Source organism: Phascolarctos cinereus, unplaced genomic scaffold (assembly GCF_003287225.1).
Source record: "Phascolarctos cinereus isolate Bilbo 61053 unplaced genomic scaffold, phaCin_HiC Scaffold_9;HRSCAF=440, whole genome shotgun sequence".
In the NCBI taxonomy this organism is placed as follows: Eukaryota; Metazoa; Chordata; class Mammalia; order Diprotodontia; family Phascolarctidae; genus Phascolarctos; species Phascolarctos cinereus.
Genome location: NW_027556402.1, coordinates 39,251,207 through 39,270,310, shown reverse-complemented (window position 1 = coordinate 39,270,310; position 19,104 = coordinate 39,251,207). Strand labels below are relative to the sequence as shown.

General features: G+C 33.9%; 1 protein-coding gene across 5 annotated transcripts in view; it reads left to right on the top strand.

Moving 5' to 3' along the window:
* SMARCAD1 (SNF2 related chromatin remodeling ATPase with DExD box 1) overlaps positions 1–19,104 on the top strand; it is a 96,938-nt gene that overhangs the window by 39,029 nt on the left and 38,805 nt on the right. For 3 of the 5 annotated variants that reach the window (XM_021008410.2, XM_021008411.2, XM_021008409.1), the window contains exons 7-10: positions 144–245; positions 2,667–2,820; positions 4,007–4,398; positions 11,119–11,318. In XM_021008410.2, coding sequence (XP_020864069.1) covers positions 144–245; positions 2,667–2,820; positions 4,007–4,398; positions 11,119–11,318 — 848 coding nt within the window. Of the gene's footprint in view, positions 1–143; positions 246–2,666; positions 2,821–4,006; positions 4,399–4,680; positions 5,054–11,118; positions 11,319–19,104 lie in introns of those variants that run through there. The other 2 variants (XM_078148302.1, XM_078148303.1) reach the window with 2 other exon arrangements.

Genomic DNA, 19,104 nt, shown 5'->3' with positions numbered 1-19,104 from the left:
ATTCTTTTTACACTAAAAAAACAAAAATAAGCTTAAAATATTCTTTCTGATTTCTGAGATTTCTAAATGTTATGGTTTCTAGGCAGATTAGAATATTAATGCCCTTGGTTAAAGGCAAACTCCTGATTCTTGATCCCAAACAGCTTGAAGAGTCAAAGGATTTTGACGAATCAGAAGATAAATGGGACAAGCAGGAAGCAATTGTAGCAAAGCTGCAGACTGAGTTTCCCGGTTTGGCAAAAGAGGTGAGTGGGCCATAAACGAAATTTAACAAATTCGTGTGCTACATGTTCACATTTAAATTTGAGAGATGTTTAAAAAATATCTGTTTTCTTCAGCTTCTGTAGATTTAAATCTTTATTGCTCAATACCCCCTCCCCAACTATTAGTTAGAACAAAATATAAAAAAGGGAAAAACCCAGTTTAGAAAAATTAAGCAGAATAGCAGGCAAGTCTGACATTATATGCAGCGAAAAATTGGGAATTTGAAGTTAACCATCTACAGGCTTTTAAGTAGTGAAATCAGCATATGAAATGTTTATTAGCTTGGCTGTTGGCATTATTGTACTAGTAAATACTTTTCTGTATGGCTGAGAACACTATCTGTATTTATTATGTAAACAACAAAGAGTTAACTAGAGTTAGTAGTTAGAAATCGTTGTGTATTATGTTACAGGAAAGAAATTATTAGCATCTTCAAAAGGCAGATTTTGCATTTAGAATTTCAGTGTGTAGAGTAAGAATAATTTTGTTAAATCAAAGAGTAGTGGAATGTTTTATGAATGCATACTAGTAGTTTATCAGGCAGCTAGGTGGCACAACAGAAGGAGCATTGACCTAAAGTCTGGAAGATCTGAGTTCAAGTATGACTTAGACACTTACTGGCTATTAGACAAAATTTATGTGACTTGCCATGAGTCAATCTCACTTTCCTCAACTATAAAATGGGTATAATAATAGCACCTATCTCAGAGTTGTTTTAAGGATCAAACGAGATAATATTTATAAAGTGCTTAAAACAGTCCTGGGCACAGAGCAGGCACTTAATAAAGGCTTGTCCTTCCCATCCCCCTTTTTAGAGTCGTGAGAGGCAGGGATTTTAATCATCTCAATTTTAGCACTCCCTCAGTGCTTCGCAAAGTGTGTTTCCCTGAAGGGTTAAATTGAGAATATAACATTTGAAGCTGTAAGAAAATGTTTTTATTTATATTTGGGTGAAAATACAAAATAATTTTAATAAATGTGCTAATTATTGCTTTAAGTGGACCATTTTATCATCCAATATGGAAACTAGCCACTTTAGCATTCATTTTATAGATTATGATCAACAAATTTGTCTTAAGTCAGCTTAACTTTACTATTCCTATGCCAGTGTTTATAACACCTATCTGGGTGGCATTTTAGAAATAATTTTAATGTAAGTGGAGAAATAAATTATTTGTGGAAATTATGTAACTCAGTCATGGCATTGTAAGTTTTTATGGGTTTTTTGCTTGTTTGGGTTTTTTTTATTTTGGCATTGTGAACAAAGAAAATGAAGTGTAGATGTAGAGTGATTGTGTCACTGCTATACAGCTAGATTTTGATTGGTGCCAATAATGAATCCCAGATGTTACACTATTTAGAATTATAATTATGTAGACTATAGTAATTGTTTCCAGCCCACTGGAAACATGAAGTGTGAATTCATGCTTCAGGGGATTCATTATTTGCATTAGCTGTAAATGACCCACGGAACTGATGCTGTTTTCCATAACGTTACTAATGATACTCATTGCTATCAGAGAAATCATTTCAATGACAAATGCGAAAAGCAGATGGCTAGATATTTTTTTAGATGTGTCTGTGTATATTCATACACATTAACCACACACCTCCCCCCTGGACTTTACTCTGACACATTCTTTAGGGTATTATTACCAATTATGTTACTCCTAAAAAGTATTACAAGACTTACATACAGTATCATGACTTTGGACCATCTGTCTACCTTTTGTGTTGAAATATGGAGTGAAGTATGATCTTTTCATCCCCATGCAGCAAAGGCGCTACTGAGAATCATTCACACTGAAGCTCCATATCTGGGGATTTGGCTAGGCCTAGAGAGTTCTCTGTCTTTCAGCATCTAAGCTAGAATGGACCTTAGAGTTTTTGGTCTACTTTCTGTGCACAGAATATAAACTAAATTTTAATTCATGCATTCAACTGACTTTTTTGTGTGTGTGTGCATTTTATGCAGCATGTTAAATGTTCTGTGGGAATTTTAAAGATTGAAAAAGCAATACTTGGTCCTTAGTAATCCTTTGTCTTCTCCTAGAGAAGAATTTAGATGTGAAATCTTACTGTGCTTGTTCTTTAAGCCTTTAAAAGTTTACTCTTTTATCTGTTGTCAGTTTTTAAATGTCTTTCCAATTGCTGAACTTAACTGAATGCCTTCTTCAGGTGTAATTATATATGAGGTATAGAAAGGTTATGTATAAGGTATACAAAAAGTTAAAAAGCATGTTTATTACTCTTAGGTGCTAACCCTTTCTCTGATTCAAAATTAGCATGGGAAACAACCCTTATGAATATTAGAAAAGTAAAGTTAAAAAGTCAAAGATATAAGCTGATTTTTGTGGATTTAATAATTAGGATTTTTGAAAATGCACATGCATTTATTCTAGGAACTAAGAGAAGTGCTTAAGGAACATGAATGGATGTATAATGAAGCTTTGGAATCTTTAAGAGTATTTGCTGAAGATCAACAAGGTAAAAAATCTCTGCCGTATACCATCATGAAGCATACAGATTTCACAACTACAGATAAGGTTGCAATGGGTAAGAACATAAGAAGACATTTATTTTTAATAGGGTTTATTCACCTGTGTAAATTTTTTTTTACATCTGTCACTTTTTTAAAACTCTCTTTTAGGTGACTCTGATATTAAAACAAATTAAGCAATCACAATTTTCCTCTTTTCCAGCATAAGTTGTTAGCCTACCGTAGCAGATAAGTGAAGTACTGCTTCCAGCCGAAGCTAAGTGAATAAAGTAGCCGATGCTTTTCTTCTGTGCTATTAAATCTTATAATTCCTTTATCAAGGAGAAGAGATGATCACTGTAGAGGTGATAGTGGGAACTGTACTCATTTTGTTCAGAAGTAGAAGAAAGCTCTCTTATTCCCACCAACAATGACAATAACAATAGAAATAATAATGAGTGATAGGTAGCATATAGCACCTACTGTGTGCCAAGCATGGTGCTGAGTACTTTATTGTCTTATTTGATCCACAGAACAGCCCCAGAAGGGCTTTGTGTCACCCCCATTTCGCCATTGAGGACACTGAACAAACAATTTAAGTGACTTGCCTGAGGTCACACAACTAGTAAGTGTTTGAGGCAGGATTTGAACTCAGACCTTTCTGACTCCAAGCTCAGTGGTCTATTTACTGTGCCACAGACTGCCTCAAGACAATTTTATTACTTGAAATCAGAGATAGTTGGGAGGGAAATAGCATGTGGGCCTCCTGACAAATAGATACCATTCTTCTGTTTCTGCATCCTTCCTGCTGCCATTTGGAAGCATGGAAGCAAATGGAAAGCAGGTAGTGATTAAAAATGGCAAAGCATATCACTTTATTTTACAGAGAATTTCATCAGTTTTACCCAATTTCATTTGCATTCATTAGCCAGTTCAGCCCAACAAAGTTGTGCCTACTGTACGCAGGGCACTTTGTTTATAGTATTTATCTCATTATATTATGTAGTTATTACCTAAAATATTTAATACCATTTAATATCACTGAATTATTGTTCATTTTTAGCAAAACTTAGCTTCTCTTTCACCATTAAAAATACAGCTTGTCAGAACTTAATAATTTGAAGTAGAATCCTTGTATTCAAATGAAAAAATTTATATTTAAACGTTTACACTCTTATTTCTGAAAAAGCTTCAGTTCATTTATATTTGTGTTCTTAGTTTATAGTGTTTCCAATAGTTTTTTTGTCTTTGTTACATTTACAGATGTTCAGTATCCTTCAAAAAGTGAAGTTTCAAATGGAAAAGCCGTCTCAAGAAAAAGTCAAAATCACCTTAAAAATACTTCTAAAACAAAGATGAAACAAAAATGTGCTGTTAAAGCACAGAATGGTTTTAACAAGAAAGGCAAAAAAACTTTTTTCAGTGCTAAGAAGGAAATACAGGATTCTGAATATGATTCAGGCTCTGATGTCGGGAGCTCTTTGGATGAGGACTATAGCAGTGGTGAGGAGGTGATGGAGGATGGCTACAAAGGTAAAATACTTCACTTCCTGCAAGGGGCTTCAATTGGTGAACTCACTTTGATTCCTCAGTGTTCTCAGAAAAAGGCTCAGAAGATAACAGAGCTCCGGCCCTTTAACAGTTGGGAAGCTCTGGTAAGTCTACATTCTTTTTTTTCCTACCTTTTTTTTTTTTTATTCACAGTACATTTATAGTCAAGGTATCTTCAGCCCAGAAAAGCATAGATGGGTGGCCTTATCCTGAGTAGATTCACACACTACATTTGTTTTAAGCCAATAGCATTTCAAATAGTGTCATATGACCTAATTTTGAATGAATTAAGGGGTGATTTTCCTGAAAAACCCAAGCTGATTGGCCAGCAATACTGTCACTCATTCTTTTGCATAGAAACTTGGTTCATTTCACTGCAGAAGAAGAAATTAGAGCTTACATTTAGGAAGGAGTTGTTTTCTAGCCTGTTGTGATCTGTTTCTGCTAAGGAACCATACAGAAGGCAAGAATGTGGCAGAATTTTTACAGCAGTTTCTTGAGGAGCAGCAACAACACCCAGGGGATCTCCATGATTCCAAATGCCAGCTTAAGTGTTTCAAGCTTCAACATAAAAGAAGCAATTGTTTGTTTAATTTTTCTTTATAAAGCAACTCAATCTTTAACATGTTTTTCCTGGTTAAACAATGCAGCCATTTAATGGAGCCTAACAGCTTCAATGTTTTTTTAATTCAAAAGATAAAAAAAAGTGTATGGAAGTCTAGAATTGAAACTTTAGTTGAGGAAAAGACATAACCACTGGTAAGTACACTTTACGCGTTCATTTTCTGAAGTCTCGTTTCTTTTTCATGTGTCTTATACATTGTTATCTGTGCTTTTGAGTTTCATGTGTTTCAGCAAAATGTCTTCAAGTCTTATTCATGCAGAATGCATAAAAGGAAATCTTAAGGCTCATGTTAGGTTTTGCTTTAATTTTTGTGAGAACTTGGAGTCCTATAACATTTAATTTTTTAGGCCTGTACAGCAATAATACAAATGATTCAGTAAAAACTTATTGTGTTATAATATCAAAATTTTTTGAAAAAGAAATAAGGCTTTATTTTCTAAGATGGAAAGCAAAAGTTATAACTATAATTATGTCTGATCTGTGTAAGCATAAGTATTCTGAGGGGCTTTAAGAGGTAAAGTGATTATTTATGTTGAAAAAAGTGAAAAATAGTAAAAAATGTATTTGAAAAATACAGAAATGTATCATTACAAGTATTTCATAATGAAATTCGTTTTGCCTGAAGCTTTAGCTTTTGAACAGAACATCTGTCAAAGCAGATCCTTTCAAAACTTGTTTGGTTTTGCCTGAGTGATTTCTTTACAAAAGTATTTGCTAAAGGGCTCTCTTTCCTCTCCTTTGCTGTTTTCTTTTTCTTGGGATTAATAGGTTATTATAGACCTAAGTTGCTTGGGCTTGCCAGGCCATTATTCATTATTTAATAAAGAATGCAATTGTCAGCACCCATATGTTTAGTTGTTGTAGCCACATGCCCAGATATACCAATACAGAAAAATAAATTGTACTATTGCGGCAGATGTGGACATGCCAGATACTGTTGTGTACTTAAAAGATACACAACAATCCAAAAAGTAGAAAGTATCTTTTTCTTACCAAGTATAGGAGAATTAAGTGATACTTTAAAATTCTCTAATATTTTCCCCCTATTTAAAAAATTAAATACAAAGGGTATATTATACATTAGATATCTACTTAGATTGTGATTTTCTTTCATAATAATTTCGTGATTAAGGTAATTAAAAATTAACATTATGCTTCAAGGGATGATACTCTTATCTGACCAAAGTCAGATAAGTGTTAATGATGATTTATACATATATAACTATTGAAATTAAATGTTATAATTTCTAGATTTAGACAAAGATCATATTATAGAAAGCAATAGGTGAAAATCTAAGGCGCTCTAGTTTGTTTAGAACTGCCTTAGGAACAGTTGAAAAATTTAGCTCATTATTGAACTTTCATAGAACAATTTAATAAAATCACCAAAAAATTTTTTGTTTGTTTTGGTTTGGACTGATTTCATCAGTACACAGATATTATTCCAGTGCAGATAAACAATTCTTCTGTAACTCAGGCATATAGAAAGCCCAGAGAGAGCTCATATAGAATGGCTTGAAAGTTCTGAACCGAGGTCTTCCTGACTCGTGTCTGCCTCTCTATCCAGTGTACCACATGTTTTCTTTAAGAGAAATGTAAACTAATGTAAGGCTTTTCTAATGAGAGCCAGGTTGGCATAGTAGATAGAGAACTGTTTGTGTGACCCAGGGCAAGTTGCTTTAGTCTCTTGGTGTTCCCATGCAAGTTTGTAGACTGGTAATTTGCAGAATTACCAACCCTTATTGATAAGGCAAATCCCTGCACCAACGAAATCAAAAGTCTGGCTTTCCTTTCTCTTCACCCCCTTTCTTATAGCTCCTTAATCCCTATGAAAAACATTTTTTTTAAGTTCAGCATAAAGATCCCCCTTTAGCTTTAAATCTGATATTTTATTATTTATAAAAAGGAGGGTGGTAGAACAACTTGTTACTCCTCCATAGTTGCCATGAAAGTATATAATGTAGAGGCCAGAACTTTATTATGAATATTGATTAAAACAGTTATCTATAGTTTGATTTCATGCTTGAATCATTTCTATTTCAGTAATTAGTAGAAAGCAGTTAATTTCAATTCAATATTTTTTTTTCTTATTACTAAAAGATATCACTGAAACTAAGTACTGGTTATTTCAAAATCTGCCAGACCCTTAAAATTGTAATACTTCATTAGGTTCTAACTAGGAAAATTATTTTCATCCTTCTGTTTCATATTTGTGTATGTATACTATTCCCCTTTTACTGCTTCTTAATATGCATTTTAAGTAAAAATTTAAATTAATATATTGTATTAATATTTTGTATAGATTTTGCGAAGCTCATTGACCTATATCTCTTGTTTAAAAAAAAAAAAACTTAGAGATCATATACTATCTCGATATCCCCTTCATTGATTATAGCTCAAAGTAGTTCTCAAAATCATGAAATTTTAAGCTACAAGAGACATTAGATCATCTAGTACAGCTCATTTTTTAAAATGACAGACTATAGGCTCTTTGTTGGAGAAAATATGACACGACAGTAAGATGCACATTTATTTTAATGATTTTTTAAAAATTGCATTGGTTTGCTATCTTCCCCAAAATCAATAATTCATTTTAGCGCCTACATAATATTTAGGTGCCTTTTTTATAATGATGTACCACCAAAAATAAATTTTTCAGTTTTGAAAGCCAAATTTCTTTTGTTTCAATACTCGTTTAAATGAAAACAAAGCAATGTATGTGTCAAAGAATTTTGAACCATTTTACCACGAGGCAAAATTTAGATGGAAATTTTTTGGGTAAATTTAAGTTTTAAATCATTATTACACATTTATTTAATAAAATCCCTCATGAACACATATATATATTGTAATAGGGCTTAGATAATGTCATTGGAAATGAGCAGTAATATTTTTAAAGCTCCGTACTTAACTTTAATGAGTTTTTCTAGCCTTCTCTGCAGAATAACGGACTGTGTTCTTTGCTGTTGCTCTTTTATGAGGATTTATGAACTAATAAGGGTATTTTGAAAGGTGCTAAGTTATATAAATATTTTCAGTGTATTTTAAAATGAGTTTGCTTTGGAAGTAAACTGTATCCAGAATGTTGGTTCATTTTTTTTATAAATTAAAATGTTATGTTAACTTAGTAGAACCATAATTTTAATATTAGATTTCTTTTAAACCACTGTCAAATGATTTGTTTGGAGTTCAGTAGGAATATAATCAGGTTAAATGTCTTTTATCAAGAGATAACTAGTGATTAGCTCAGTTTTATAACTTTTCATGTTTATTTAGTGGCCTACTCTTTTGACCAAAGTGCTTTGAGTCTTGGAAGAAGCATTTGGTAAACAGCAGGGCCAGCTTCAATGACTTGTTTGGCTCACTTTATGCTGTGTACTTCACGTGTACCAAGTGGAATTGAAATTAAGCACAAATTCACAACATATCCGCATTTGCTATCAACTGACATACAACCAAAAGTCCCTTTTCTCAGTGTAGTTATTTTGTTCTGGAATCATGAGTACTATTCTTATACTTGTTTAACTCTGGAATGAAAGTTTTGAGAAAGGACTATATTTTTAAAGAACATTTCTTCCTTAGAGATACTTGATAATTTATGTAGAAATAGTGACACTTTGTGGCAAGAAATGGGTATTTCAGTTACTTGATGTTAACAGCTGTGTCTTTTCAGCCTTAAAAGTTAAATGAAGTTCTGTTGCAGTTGTTTTTTTTCTTCACAGTAATGCTTTTAATTTGGAGTGAGAAGGAGTTAACTTGGGTTAATATATTTAAACACAAAACCGTAGAATTTTATAACTAATAGGGATCCAGTCTAGCCACAATTTTCAGAGGAAAATCAAAGGTTAAGTGTTCAAACAAGTAGTTAGAGAGTTTTGGACGAGGACTGCCATGTTCTGACTTTGTTTCCACTCCAGTGTTTTTACAACTATACCACTTAATGCATCTGATTTCACTGGTGCTAATAATGGTTAGCGTTCAGTTCTTTATAGTAGATTTTCATGTTTAAAATGGCTGCCAAATATATTTTCGTAGTGATAATATGCTTAATAAATATGTTACGAGACATTAAAATTCTGTCATTTGAACTTTTGCATGAATCTGGCCATTTCGTGATCATGGATTACTCTAACCCACTAATGTGCTTCTTGCTTTTGCTTGGAAGAATGTGTTAAATGGGCTGACATGAATCACAATGTTTTTATTACAACAGATGCTTTCGTTTTACTTTCATTTGTGCAGTTATAGATTATAAGATTTTCATTTTTGCCAGCCAAGATTCTTGGCAATCAAGCCACTTTTGGGTCTTTTTAAGTCTTTTATCATAATAATGTTCTTTATACATACATACATACATACATACATACATACATACATACATACATATATACATATATACATACATATATATGCGCGCGCACACACACACATATTTTTTTCAGCTAAGCTGCTCAGAAAATTTTTTTGCAAGTATCTACATGCAGGATCTAATAAATCTCATTTAGCTTTTATGTGGTTTTCATTATCTGTTCTTAAAAATGAAGTATGTACTTTTCTTGTAAAAGGCATCTTTTTGTATTTGTGTCCAATTTTTTCATTTAAACAAACATATTCAAATGTTATCTGAAAGTTGGTAAAACAGCTTATGTGTTTTATTATTGAATGGTTTGTCATTTTTACTATTAAATTGATCCATATTGCAGCACATTTGAAAGCTATTTTATCAGCATCAAAGCAAAATGTAATAGATTGTTCATTCTTTCAATCATAATTTATTCACAGCATAGATGTTAGAGTTCCATGCAGCAGTAGGGAAGAAACTAGCAAACTCGTGAATTAAAGTTCAGCTTAGGCTAATTTTGAGTGAAAAATTATTTTTTGGTCTAAAAGACTTTCTTGTTAAATAGATTTACCAGTGCACAAACGTATTAACTTTTTGGGCCACTCAATGTAAGATGCAGTAAGACATGTGAAATTCAGATGTATCCGATCTGTTAGCATGATCTCACTTTGTGTTTTTGTCCTATTTTTGTCCTCCCTTCACCAGTTTATTTAGTTAATTTGAGCTTTTTGTTTTTGTTTTTAATCATGTAATTTTCCCTTAGAAAAAGGGGCATAGGAGGAAGGACAAAGTAACTGTTTTGACTGTTGAATAATTCTGAATCCCTATGGGCTTATGGTAGTTGAAAAAGTGTGAATTCTTTTAAAATTAAAATATTTTTGCTCTTTGATATGTTTCTAGTTAGTAGAATTTGATGTAAGCATTAACCTGAGTCATTCAGTCAGTATTTTTGTATGCTTATTCAAGTGCTCAGTATTTTCTGTGTTTAATTTGTATCTTGAGAGATACAAAATATAATAAATAGTCTTTAGTCTTGAAAAGCTTCTTTATTTCCGGAGGGATAGCTCATTTATTTTTACCTGTGTAGTGATTGATAACCTGATTTCAAATTCTGTTCCTTTACCTCATGCATTTTTTCTCCTCAGACAAATTAGGCTGGATGTTAGACAAGAATGCATTTTGCTGGTTCTTGTGGAGAAATTTTAATTTAGTTAGAGAAGTAAATCTTAACATGAAGCCAGGTGTCTTTATATACAATAAAGGCTTTAGGAATTCATAATAGACAAATCATTGTAGGCTGGAAAGCTTTATGGAGGCAGTGGAACTTCAATTGGGCCTTGAAAGATGAATGGATTTAGCTTAGTTTGTAAGCAGAGAAGGGGAAAAGGCATTCAGTAGGGAACAGCAGGAGCATGGGAATGTGTTGTATGGGGTACTCAATAAGCAGAGTTGTTAGAGAAGAGTATTTGTACTGAGTAAAAGGAAATTAGGTTGAACCAGTAAGGTGATACCAAATCACAGAGGCCTTGAAAAATTAAAGAATGACTTGGAGAAGTAAATGGCGAAGCCAGTTTTGAGGGAAGAGTTCCTTTTTGGACATGCTGAATTTGATATGACGGTTGTATATCTAACTAAATGTGTCTTGAACAAAATGGAAATAGGAGGACTAAAGTTCAGCTGAAAGTTTAGGATAGGAGTTTTTGTAAGTCTTGAGAAAATCTGTCATTGTACTTTAACACATAATGAAAGCTGAAACTAATAAAAGTACAAAAAGTACTTTGTTATTCTTGGTAATTCACATTTCTTATAGTGCTCAAACTGTACTATTGAATTATTTTCTCTTATTTCTCCCCACAGTTCACAAAAATGTGCAAGACAAATGGGTTGTCAGAAGATTTAATATGGCATTGTAAAACATTGATTCAAGAAAGAGATGTAGTTATAAGACTTATGAACAAATGTGAAGACATTTCAAATAAATTGACAAAGCAGGTTACCAGGCTTACTGAAGGTGGAGGTGGATGGAACATAGATCAACCTTCCATTCTAAACCAAAGGTAATATCGTATATTGTAGCCTAATTGATAATTTTAGAGATGCAATCTGAACCTTCTGTTGCTGGCTCATAAAATTAGAGAAATAATGCTTGAAAATAAACCTAATAGTGAAAACTTTGTGGTAATTATCCCATAATAATGTTTGCAGAATAATAATACTAGCTCACAAATTATAGTGCTTTAGCGTTTATAGAACTCTATATTTCATCTTATCTGATTTTGTCTTTTAAAATTAAAAATTAGTTGTTGATATAGCCTGGGTAGAAGACCTGAAGAAAACATGTTTCCTCGTTCTTCTAATCTACATATGATTTGTATTTTTAAAAAAATTAATAATTGCGTCAATTTGAAAACATCTCATACTGATCGTACACTTTTAAAATTCTGTTACATACAAGTAAAAATTGAGGTGCTAAAATAGCATTTATCTGTGATTTTAAACCTTTTAGGTAGTTTTCAAGTTTTAGTTCATTGTGGAGGGAAGGAATAAAACCTTTCTTCAACTAAATTTAATTAACTACAATATATCAGAACTTTTCCTTGCTAGGAGTCGTTTGGTCAAGGTTCTTGAAAGTGATTTTTTTAAAAAATGAAAATGATTTTCCTTTTAATGAAGTTCTCTAATTAGAAAAAATACTTGTCCCATTGTCTTTTTATTTAAAAACATTCAACACAAATGTCATTGAACAAAAAATTGAGTTGTTTCACATTTTGGAATCTAGCTAAATAATTTAGGAGGACAGCATGTTTAAATTCAGATTTCCTCGTACATGAGCCTATCTCAGTGGTCATAATCGGTGTCATAGCCAGCATTTATAAAGTGCTCACTGTGTGACAGCCACTGTGCTCAGGCTTTATAATTATTGTCTCATTTGAACCTCACGACCACCCTGGGAAGTAGGTGCTCTTATCATCCCAGTTTTACAGATGAGGAAACTGAAGAATAGTCTGGAGGAGTATTTTAGGGTCTCAATTCTATTTTTAGAATTAAACTTTTACTCAGTTCTGCATTTTTAATGATGCCAACCAATATACTTGGTCATTAAATGGCTAAGAACATTAAGATGTGCTTCTTTTTGTTTTTTTCCCTCTCTCCCCCGCCTGCCCTAGAGAGGGCTACAATTAAACACAAATATATGTGTGCACACGCGCACACACACAGAGAATATAAATAAATACACACACACATATGTACACACATAAGTGTGTGCATAAAATAATGTAAAGCCATACTATGCATATTCTGTTTATCAGTGTTTTCTCTGGAGCTGGATAGCATCTCCATAGGGCCTTTGTAGTTGATTTTAGTATTTATGATACTCAAGATGAAGTAATCATTCAGAATTGTTCTTAGGACAGTATTTCTGTTACTATGTACAATGTTCTTTTGGTACTGCTCATTTCACTTTTCATTATTTCATGCAGATCTTTCCATGTTTTTCTAAAATCAGCATGCACAGTAGTATTCCATCACAATCATATACTACAACTTGTTTAGCCATTCCCCAATTGAACTGCATCTATTATATTAGCCAATTTGATAGGTGTAAGATGATATCTCAAAGTTTATCTTAATTTGCATTCCTTTAATCAGTAATGATTTAGAGCATTTTTTCACATGACTATATATAGTTTTGATTTCTTCATCTGAAAACTGCCTCTTCATATCCTTTGACCATTTGGCAATTAGGGAATGACTCATATTCTTTATAAATTTGACAGTTTTTTTGAGAAATGAGACCTTTATCTGAGAGACTATAAAAATATTCCCCCAGTTTTGTGCTTTCCTTCTAATATTGGCTACATTGGTTTTATTTGTACAAAACCTTTTTAATTTAATGTAATTAAAATTATCCATTTTATGCCTCACAGTGCTCTTGATCTCTTGTTTATTCATAAATTGTTCTCCTATCCATAAGTCTGACAGGTAACGTTCCATGTTCTTTTAATTTTCTTTGTGATAGATCTCCCTTTACTATCTAGGTAATGTATCAGTTTTGACCTTGTCTTGGTAAATGGTTTAAGATATTGGTCTTTGCTCAGTTTCTGCCAAACTGATTTCTAAGTTTCCCAACAGTTTTTTACCAAATACTGGATTTTTATCTCCGAAACTTCAATCTTTACATTTGTCAAACACAAGTTTTTACTATAATCATTTACCACTGTGTATTGTATGTCTCTTCTCTTCTACTGATTTACCTTTCTATTTCTTAGCCAGTACTGGATTGATTACTGCCTTTTAATCTAGTTTAAGATCTGGTACTGCTAAACCACCTTCTTTTACCCTTTTTTAAAATTAGTTTCTTTGAAATTCTTGACCTTTATTCTTCCAAATGAATTTTATCATTTTTTCTCACTTAGTAAAATAAATTTTTGGTCATTTGATTGGGATGGCACTGAATAAATATAGTAGATAAAATTATCATTTTTTAATATAAATCTGACTTCATTTGTATAGAGAATGTTTTATAATTATGTTCATGTAGTTCGTGGGTCTGTTGTGGCAGATATACTCCTACATATTTTATGCTACTGTTATTTTAAATGGGGTATATCTTACTATCTATGCTTACAGGGTTTTGTTGGTGACATATAAAAATACTGATTATTTATGTAGATTTATTTCACATCCTACTACTTTACTAAAATGATTGTCCAACCTATAGTAAAAGATACTGAGGCAGAGCTCTGATGGCCCCTAGCTATACAGACACTACACATGTTCTTGCTTCCTGAACATGGACCCTTTTTCAAAGAGTCCCTGGTCTCCTCTAATGAAGTGGAGCTCAGATCTTCCTCATGATATGAGATGCCCTCTTCTTCCGGGACCTTGTATCTGTAGGATTTGATACCCAAATATGCAAAAGAGTCATGGTAAAATACAGAATCCCCTTGGTTGACATATGACACATAAGCTAAAATAAGCAAAAATGATCTATCAGAAGGATCACAAGTTGGATAAAGCAAGGAATATCTCCACTGACTAGGTGATTATAAGATGAATGAACTCCTCCTTAGGTTAGGCAGGAGGAGATGGTACAAGCTATACATATACTCCAAGAATATATTGGGGATTTTCCATACCATACCACCCCCCATTTTTGGTTTGGTCATGGAATCAGGGCAAAACAGAATGGAGATATCTTTGTCAGCATTCTTGTGGTTGCACAAGTGAGCTCCATGGCTATTAAACAAGTAATGAATATTACTTTAAAGTTTGGACCCTTTTATTAGAATCTATATTCCTATGTGACTTATACAAAGTATGGATTAATACATTGATTGTTCTTATACCTACTTTTAGGTAATTGACTGGATATGTATTACTAGATGAATATGTTAAAATAATTATTAACAATCATTACCCCTTATAAAATCATAATAACTAATACCAATTAGTTTGAGTAGGGGTCCTCAATGAATCATTTCTCTCAACACATTCTCCAGATCAGTTGCTTTTCTAATGAGATGTTTTGCAGTCTTTTCTATTTTTTCATTCTTTTGATTTTTTAAAAATGATTTCTTGGTGGCTTAAACATTATTAGCTTTCACTTGCCCAATTCTAGTTTTGTTTTGTTTTTTTAAACCAGTTAGGGTTAAGTGACTTGCCCAAGGTCACACCCTAGTAAGTGTCAAGTGTTTGGTCTGAGGCCGGATTTGAACTCAGGTCCTCCTGACTCCAAGGCCTGAGCTTTATCCACTGTACGACCTAGCTGCCTCCCAATTCTAGGGTTTTGGCCGGGGGGGGTTGGGTTTTTTTTTTTTTTTGGATGAGGTGATGGAGTTAAGTGACTTGCCCAGGGTCACACAGCTAGGTCCTCCGGACTCCAAGGCTGGAGCTCTATCCACTGCACCACCTAGCTGCCCCCAATTCTAGTTTTTAAAGGCATTATTTTCTTCCTTAGGTTTTTGGATCTCTTTCCAATTGGTTGACTTTCTTTTCAAACTTTTCTTGGATTGCTGTTATTTTTTTTTCCTTCAATCGCATTTGGTTTTTAAAGTCTTTTTGTTTGTTTGTTTGCTTATTTGTTTTTGTTTGTTTTTGGTGAGGCACCTGGGGTCAAGTGCTTAGGGTCACACAGCTAGAAGTGTCAAATATCTAACCAGATCTGAACTCAGGTCCTCCTGACTCCAAGGCTGGAGTTTTTAAAATCCTTTTTAAGCTCTTCTAAGAATTCTTTGGGCTTATGACCATTTGACATTTTTCTTTGAAGTAGGAGTAGTTTATTTTTTAGCTTCACTGTCTTCTGAGAATGAACCTGTTTCTTCTCTGTCCCCATAATAGCTATCTGTGGCTGGGTTCTTTGCTTTCTCATTGTTGTTATTGTTATTATCATAGTCATAATAATTATTATTTTAATGGCTTATTATTATAGTCAGGTTCTAGTCCCAAGATATGGGGGATGATGCCTCCAGCTTCAGACTTTATGTCCTGTTGTTTGTAATCTCTGTCTGGGAGCCTGACTTTGGGCACTCCTTTCTGTCCCTGAGCCACAGCTAGGGCGCTGCTACACAGATACTACAAATGCTCTTGCTCCCTGAGGTCCCTCTCACACCTGCAAACTTTAGCTCACAGGATGTGCTTTTAATATAAAATACAGTCTCTTATTTTTTTTTAAAGCTATTATAGGGTAGTGTGGGATAATGGAGGAAAATGTGATTCAGTTTCCAAAAGAAGTTACTGTCTCTGTTGCCTGGAAAGAACTGTGGCTGTTATCAGCAAATTTACCTTCTACAAGTGTAGTTGGCGCTGCTGTGTTTCCTTTTTCTACAGCAGTGTGATAATCAAGAGTCCTTCATTTTTCCAGACCTCCCCAGTTGAGTCTGTCCTGCAATGATTTCAGTTACTAAAAAACCCTCATATAATTTGAAAAGGTTTAACTTTAAAAATACTTCTTAATTAAATTCACCTAGCTCTCTTTAGATGAAAATAAAATGCCAAAGTAATGAAAATGTTCTTTTGGTTGCATGGAGGAACTTTTTTACACTCTGCACCTATCTCCTAGGGCATATTTCTCTAGTTGGCTAAAGCTTCACTTTTAGGCCTATTATCTCCTCTTACTCTTTCATACATCAAAAAGTTTTCACCACATATTTCTGTTCAGTTAAAACTGTCTTTACTTAAGTGTATCTGATTTCAGGGATTATTGGGATCAAAAGATTGAGGGCTGAAAGGGGCCTTAGAGAAGATCTTACTTTTACCAGTCAGGAAATTGGAATTGCGAAAGATTGAAGTAATTGCTCAAGGCCACACAGTAGCCAGGTCTATATTCTTGTCCAGACTTACATTCCAAATCCAGTGCTCTGAGAAGAGTAATCTTATTTAACTATAGTGTATGAATGATTTAGCCCTTTTACCTTTAAAAAAAAACAATTCTACATTTATTCCAAACATATCTATTTGATAGAATTTCAGGTGGCAGAAAAATTTAAAAAATTAGATATTGTGGGATGAAGACACGCTGCCACTAAGCAGGCCAAACTTATCTGGGTATTTATTCAGGGTCATCTACCCTGAGCTGTTCTTTATTTTCACAGATTTTATTTCTGAAACCACACATTCTCTCAGAGTATCAAGTGTTAACAAAATAGATATAATGTCAGGAGTAGATGAGCACCAACATAGAAAGATGATAGCAGGGACAGTGGGTAGTAGTCATTGGGGGGGGGTGTAGGTGTGTGTATGAGATATGTTTACAAATTAGGTATCAGGGGCTGCCTGTTGAGGTTGCCCTAGTATCTGGGATAACCAGTTGGAAATATAAAATACACTTTTAGGGTATGACATCTATCATATGGTTTTATTTTGCTGGACTTGGATCATAAGTGGGTGAATGAAGTCATCTTGACTTAATTTTATCCTGTCAAAAAAAATTTTTTTCATCTTAGAGAAAATTCATTCAAGTTTCCAAGCTGCTTGTTTCTTTGAGTATTTTATGTTGACTACTATGAAGTGTAAGATCCTTCAAGACTTTGAATCTTTTTCATGTAAACTATAGTCATCCTGTTTTTCATATTTTTGAAATATGTAAAAATTTGCATTTATCCCTATTAAACTTCTTCAGATCTTCTGTGAGTTTCAGTACAACTTTCCAGTCAGTTCAAGATCTTTTTGAATCTTGATTCTGTAATCTTATATGTTAGCTCTCCTCAGCTTTGCATTATCTACACATGTGTTGTGTGGGAAGATAATTAGACAAAGGATAGAGTCCTGTTGCGTATCCTTTGTCCAGATTGAGTAGCAGGGCCAGTTGACTAGAATTATCTAGCCAGACACAAATTTCCTTAACAGTTTTGAGTTTACTTTATTAGTTTTACCAGGAGGAAGAATGAAAACTAGTTGAGACCTTGGCAGTGCAGCACAGTTCTGGAGAGTTGGATTACTTGTGTTACTCATAGGTAGGTGTGGGTTTACATTGCTAGAGAAAATCATATTCTGTAAGCTCCTTTCAGGCATTCTTGGTTGAGGTTCACAGGCTCAATGACAGCTGCATCCTTATTGAGAGATGAGCCATTCCCCTTTGTCTTGAGTATGCAGTTGTCACAGGTTATAGGCCCTATGTGGTCTTATAAAGGTTGTGAGTCTTGTACAGATAATACCAGCATGTAAGGAATTTTCAAACTCTCATCTACTTTTACTCTTGTCTTCACACCCTCAAATCCTTTATATGATATTCTAATAGAGATAATAATTAGACTGTTAGAAAGATGTCCACTGCTTGGCGAGCTGTCCTGTTGATGGGGGATTGAGTTAATTTGTGATGTGTTTCTGAAACTTAGTTTGCCTGATATGCCATAACTATTCATCTCCCCTCTTGAATTTGCTGTGTCCTCTCTTCCAAGTAGTATAGAACTGAGTATGGACTTGTAGTACGTGAGAAGAGTGAAGATCTGCCACTCAAACTCTGATAGGTCTCATCCAGAGCCCCATATAACACCAGGTAAGACAGGAAGGAAAAACTTGAGACCACCCCTGATGAGTTTTTCATAAAAACTTCTTCCTCCATCTTGTATGTTGTCCACTTTCCTCCTCTCGCGTCACACTGAAACTCTCACAGGGTTTGGTCTGGTCTGGTTAAGGTATACTTCAATGCAACTGAAGACCATGCAAATGGCCTTATTATCTCCTTGAATCTGAATGGAATCCTTTATGCTCAAAGTGCACACCTCTGGCTAAGCATCTTCATCCCATGAAGAGCTAAAAGGGGTTCTTAATAACAGGGGGGGGGTTGGTCTAAGAGGAGCTTCCCAAATAATTAAGTAGGTTGGGTCCTCCACTAGCAGCCACCAACCATGATAGGTTTCCTTTTGCCTGAACTCGTTATTTTTTCACTCTTCAGAGTCCCAGGGTTATGGGAGCAGTATTGTTTGTAGACCATTGTGAGCTAGCTTTTCTAGCCTATCTAGGCTACTTTTCAAAAATACATGGTGAGGATCATCTATATTTTGCAAAACTTGGTAGGGGTGAATACCTTTGGTTGAGTGGTTCCTTTGGCATGGAAGGGAAATGCTTCCCTTCTAGAGAACTATAGGTAGGAATCCTGATTTTTAGCAAATGGAATATACATTCTGCCTGTTCCAAATGGGAAGATAAAGCCTAGGAAACCAACAAATTAAAAGCTCTGATTAAACATCAAAATAAAATGTTTTGAAAATCAAGAGATAATCAAAAATGTATTTGGAGTCTGAAGCTCAGGGTTCAGATTCAGGGGGTCTGCATGTGATACTGGCTTTTCTGTTTATTCACACTTTGGCCTGGTAAAATTCATGTCTGTTTCAGACAAAC